The following is a 6,000-nucleotide window of genomic DNA, read 5'->3' on the forward strand; positions in this document are numbered from 1 at the left end:
GGTGGAGGATCATTCCCAGCAATGCAGTGACACTGATGTGGTGGTGGTGTGTTAATGTGCGCTGGTGTGAGTAGCGAGTAGATCAGACAGTCCAGTGTTGCTGGAGCTTTTAACCACTATGTCCACTTTATTATCACTGTCCACTTTATTAGAAACTCCTACCTTGTTGGTCCACCTGGTAAATGTAAAGTCAGAGACAGTAGCTCATCTGCTGCTGCACAGTTTGTTTTAGAAACTAGTCCTTCATCAGTGGTCACAGTATGCAGCCCCCCAGGAGACTATTGGATGGATATTTTGGTTGGTGGATTATTCTCAGTCCAGGAGTGACACTGAGGTGTTTAAATAACTATTTCAGAACTTAATAGACCACTAAAACTGTCTCCATCAGATAGATAGTACTTAAAGCTTTCACCTTTGAGAGAAAGGATAAAATCAACCTCTACTCTTGCTTCAGATCCGTAAAGGTGTTTCTGTCCATCCTTATATTCCTTATACCTTGACAAGATAACTCAACACTATGCGTCTGAAAGGATGTGTATGTATCAATAAGCCATTACTGAGCAAAGGAAATAGACATAGAGGAGAAAGTTTGCAAATCAACCAAAGAAGCTGCTGGTGTTCTCAGAACAATAACTGACAAACCCAGAGTCTAGACTTCAACATCACTAAATGAGTTTGGGATTACCAACTTCAAAGATTGAACTTGGAGGTGTGAAAAAAATTTTGTACACATTTCCTTAAAAAAAAGTGAATGCAAATCTCAAAAAAAAAATGAAAGCTGTAATAAATACTGAATACAAAAAAAATTATACATTGTTATTGATGCCTATTTATAGCATATGTTTTCTTTTTTGACAGTTTTTTGTGCAATTTGACTGGAAATTAAATAAATGGAGAGTCGTCACTGACTTTTGTACAGTACTGTACTTGTGTACGAGAACTGCTAGAACAATTAATACAGTTAAAGATACCCAGTTACACTGTAACTGAAATTTTCTACAGTTTGTACAGTTTGTTGAATACAGTTTTATGGTAAATGCCACTCCATTGTTAAGAAAAATATAAACTGCAGTATTTTCAGTTTCTTGCAGTTTTGTTGTCTGATATCAACACTTGCTTGTTCTTGGTAGATTTCAATGGCAGCATTAACTGCTAACACCTTGGTTATGTGTTGATTCACAAATATTCACATTGACACTGGCAAATTCATTTCCTTTGAAAAGGCTCTTGTGATTGTGCTTTTGTCTTGTATAGTTGCAGCGTTTTGCACTGGCATCAGAATAGAGGCCATATGTTACCCATCCTCAATTTGTCTAAAATGTCACATCATCTGCAGACAAATGGTTTAATTGTTAATTGCATGATTTACGTCATAACTGCAGAGGGCTCTACTGAAATAGTTAAACTACACAATTTGTTAAAAGAGATACACAGCATAAAATGACACGCTTCTCAGCCTGGACAGGACAGCCTGTTATTATTAATTATAATAATTCTAATAATAATACTGTTTCAGCAGGTTAAATATACGGTGGTGGAGTTTGCTGATTTGTGGTGTACCTTCATTACAGTGAACAGAGGCTAGTCTGTTCCCTCTCAGTCATTAGTGCCAATAGTGCTTCATTCTTAAAGTCCAGTTCCAGCTCTCTAATGAGGCTATTCTCACTCTCCGTCGTCTTCCCAATCCCTGACAGCCACTGAACACAGGCCAAGACTAGGAGTCTAAAGAGGTCAACCCCTCTACAGGAACACCCATGTCTGCCTCTGTAACAAACAGTTCTTTTACCAGGACGATTAGACATTTTCTTGACCAACCAGATATTCGTTCATCATTTCTTTTCCTGTCCTCAGATGTAATATAAAGGCAAATGCTAGAAAACATATTAGTATGTATGCATGTATGGTTTGGTGCATTTTTTCAGACTTTCTAAACATTGATTGATAGTGCCCTGGCTGTGGAAAAACAATACCTTTGTTCTATGTTACAACAATAATTCATCACTCACTTAACCAACTATGAGTTCACTAGTTAAACATGTAGAAAAAAAACATATTGCTGTTAACTGAATAAACTCAATTACTCTGACAACAAGTAAAGGTGGGAAAGTTGAAGGTTTTTGTGCTCAGACTTGGCCAAACTGAAATCCACGTGAATTTTTGGATGGTATCTTGGCAACTCAGCTGTAGTCTGGACATTGATATTCACAGTAGAAGCCCCCATCTTCCTTTGAGAACAATGAGAACCTTATGGGAAAGAAGAAACCAACTAGGCCTCAGCAGACAAAACTTTTTCCCTTCAGGCAATGAGAGACATTCAGAACAAACTCAGACCAGTCACATTTCATTGTGCAATTCTTCAGGCTTTGATTACATTTCGTACATTACACTTTAATTAGAATCATTTACACACAACGATTTGACCAAAGTAAGTACAAGACTTCTAATTAATAATAAAATAATTGTTTTATGGTTAAATCATTAAATCGTTTCAGTGACAAGTCCTGAAATCAGCCATGCACAGTGTGTACAAATGTACAAAATATGGCTTAATTTAAATAAAATGTATTTAAAATACTGAATGCTGGATTCTGTATAAGTTTTTGCTTCCAAATTCTCAGTTTATTTACACTCTATTAAAACAATTCAGTGCATGTACAGTAGTCAACAGAAATAAAGAGCAAGCTTGCAAAGTGGTTATGGTCAAAACTCTTGCATTTGTTAAAATTAGTATCAAGCACTAGTTGTTGCATGAACAAAACCCAAGTCTCACAAGATATTTCTATCTGAACAAAAGACCTATTACCTAATTGAATCTCTTCCATTCTAAGAAGTGATCACTAAATGTACAATATCCTCTTAACTATTAATAAAATTCACAAACTTTGTACACAAGTGTATCAGAGGAAACTGACAAACAGTGCATGAATGAATGATATGAACTACTAATCTACAGAGACTTGACCTGATATCCTGCTGGTGAAGATGTTAATAATTTACAGATCCATCTATGCATCTTGAGGTGGCATTACAGTAACATATTGACATGCTGGTGCAGTATGTTTTATACAAATTGGCTTTACCCATGTTGAAATCTTAGCTATTGTAAGAGAAAGAGCAAAGTAGCAAATGGGAAAATTCTAGCACCATCTAAGAGCTCAGTGCATTTCCATATATGTTAGAGAGTCTGGAGAACAAGATGTCCACTACTTGGGAGATGTGATGCAAGTGGATGTGAGGAATGATTCTAGGATTGGGGGTTTGTAACTCCTGGAGGGCCAGTGTCTAGCACAGACTGCTGATGTCCCTGCACAGCCCACTAAACCTTGTAATTAACCTTGAATCAGCTGTACTTGGACAGGGAAATTATCAAACAGTGCTGGACAACAGCCCTCCAGGACTGGAGTTTGAGACCCCTGTTCTAGGTCATCTCATGACCTCATCTCTCAGGAGCAGGGTCAGCTGACTCAGCTGCCAATTGATAAGATGGTGGTGCTGTCCTTGGCTTTGTCAAAGAAAATGGAGGAGGAGGTCTCGTTTGTGCTCTTGTGCTTGCCTTCAGCGACGTTTTGGGAGGAAGAGGAGATGCTTGGCTGGCATTCTTCACAACAGCAGCAGCAGCAGTCCATAAACGCTTGGCCTAGGGTCTTACATAGACACAGCAGCAGCACTGGTGTCACCGAAGACTTAAAGAACAGGAAGAACTGATTTATGAGGGTAAGGAGAGCCATCACATCCTCAGACACCTGTATGGGAGCATAAGTCAGCGTGAGATTACACACATTCTCTGGCAGGGCACATACACCATAAACCACAGCCAGTGCCATGACGGTGCAGTTGAGCTGCCGTTCCACCTGCTGAGCATGCTGGAGCTTCTGCTTTTTGGACGGAGAACGTTCCTCAGGACGCTTGGGAGAACTTCCACTACCGCTGGAGACGTGGCAGGTGGCCATCTGACAGAGCAAAGTGAAGACCACGGGCAGACAGAAATAGCAGCCAAAGTACCACCACATACGAGCATCATGGTAGTTGATAACCAAGGAGTAGATGGACTCTGGAAGGTTTGGGTATGGACTCATAATGCAGGTGTCCACCTGGACATCCAGAGAAGGAGACTTAGTCTGGTGCAGCTGCCACAAAAGCAGCTCAGGGGATGCTAGAACCATGGAGCCGATCCACACCACAGCCAGTTTAGCCAGCACAGACTGGCAGCGCTCCACTCTTCGGGCCTTTGGGAGGGAGCTGGTGGCAGCATGGAAACGGTCAATACCCAGAGCACACAGGCTGAAGGAGGTCACTCCTAATGATGTCACCTGCACAGTTACATAAAGATTTCAGAGCAGTTAAAAGCTTTTTGTGTGCATATCCTTTAATGAATTACTTGCCAGATGTATCAATGGCATTAACCTATACTTAATTTCAAATAGTTCACTATGAAGCTACACATCCTCAAGTAACATATCACATAACCACTAAATCATACTGTAATCCTTTGGGTTCTCACAGGAAGTTTTTGCATTTGTTCTACAATCATCAGAGAGAGGCACACTTTGGATGTATTACATGGTTCTTTAAGGGTTCTTTAGCGATGGCAATGTTATACAGTTGAAGATGCAGAAATTTTTTGCATAGGCCAAATTTTATATATTAGTTTTACCCCAATCAACAAACTAAGTCATTTAACTGGGGTGCACAAATATTTGCATTCAACTGTATATAGAACCATGAGCACTCAAAGTACCATTTGAAGGTATTAATGGTTATTTGTGTGGTTAAGTGTTTCTTTCCACAAGTGGAAAACTTGTGTATGTTTTTTTTAAAGAACATTTTAAATGGTTCTATAGAACATTTTATTTTGGTACTATATAGAACACTTACATACCTTTCTGTGCACTTATGATACTGATACTTTCTGATACTGTCATGGTCCCAAAAAAATTGATATTTTTCTACATCATTTGCAGCTGTCCCTTCAAATTTCATCAAGAATGGACCAATAAAAATGCTTGAAAATAGCCTAAAATCATTTTGGGGATACTTTTTTTTGGAGTAACAATATTTATTTATATTGTTATGATGTTAGCAGCGTGATTTATGTATTTATTTTTTGGAACACATTGTATCTAAGTTGGACCCACCTCCATGTAAGGCACAACCCTGCATGAGAAATCCCCCAGCAGCCGTTTGTTGGTAAGTTCGTTAAAGACCACCACAGGCAGACAGAAGCACAGTACCAGGAAGTCCCAGAAAGCCAGGCTGGCCAGGATGTAGTTCCATGCGCTCCTCATGAAGTAGTTATTCCACACGATGCACATAACTGCTAAATTACCCACAACCCCTACCGCAAATACCACCAGGGCCAGGAAGAGTATGCCATAGGCACTGTAGGAGCTGTCTGTCACTGGAAACAGTGGGTTGTGGATCCTTGTGATGCCCCCTTTGGTGACATTGTCTCTGGCAATTGTGCCATCAGTGGTGGCATCATTTATGCTATTAGTCATGGTTGAATTGGACAGGTCTGAGTAAGGTGTTACAGTTAAGACAGTTCCTTCATACTCCTCAGAATGTGTGTACATAGAACCTCCATCATCATCCTCAATTTGTTCTACAGGCATTTTCTCCTGTTGCGTGTCCTCATGCAAATTATCTTGATCAAGGTTGCCATCTCCATCATGGCCAAGGGTTCCTCTTTTAGGAAGAAGCATTTGATCCTCTTGTTGGTTCCACTCAGATTTTCCAGTCTTCTTGTTGGTTTTTGCTCCCGATGCACAGATACCCAGAAGCACAACCAGTATTACTAAGTAAATCAATCTAAATGTGCTCTTCTCCATCTTTCAAGTTCATGTAATCTCCACAACAAATGATGATAGTTGTGGACCTCTTCAGCACAGTTCACACTGAGCCCGCAGAGTTTGAAATGCAGACACGATGCAGCCAAAGCCTGTGATCCTTCATGCCAAACAGTGGGTTCTGCAGTCCTGTTTGCCAAAACCCAGCTCTCTT

At 40.0% G+C, this 6,000-nt stretch overlaps 1 protein-coding gene across 3 annotated transcripts; it reads right to left on the reverse strand.

Annotated features, from left to right (window-relative positions):
- Positions 1-2,339: 2,339 nt before the first annotated feature.
- gpr37l1b (G protein-coupled receptor 37 like 1b) lies at positions 2,340-6,000 on the reverse strand. 3 transcript variants are annotated; one of them, XR_001858959.2, is made up of 3 exons: positions 5,136-5,999; positions 3,404-4,310; positions 2,340-3,273 (listed from the first exon to the last, which is right to left on the reverse strand). XR_001858959.2 is itself a non-coding variant. In XM_037535608.1 (2 exons), exons 1-2 carry the CDS (start codon positions 5,826-5,828, stop codon positions 3,465-3,467), a joined length of 1,539 nt encoding a protein of 512 aa, XP_037391505.1. In that variant the 5' UTR covers positions 5,829-6,000; the 3' UTR covers positions 2,340-3,464. The 3 variants fall into 3 exon arrangements, 2 of the variants coding, with proteins under 2 accessions (XP_037391505.1, XP_017576785.1); XM_037535608.1 differs by having other exon boundaries at positions 2,340-4,307; positions 5,133-6,000; XM_017721296.2 differs by having other exon boundaries at positions 2,340-4,310.

Source organism: Pygocentrus nattereri, chromosome 28 (assembly GCF_015220715.1).
Source record: "Pygocentrus nattereri isolate fPygNat1 chromosome 28, fPygNat1.pri, whole genome shotgun sequence".
NCBI lineage: Eukaryota > Metazoa > Chordata > Actinopteri > Characiformes > Serrasalmidae > Pygocentrus > Pygocentrus nattereri.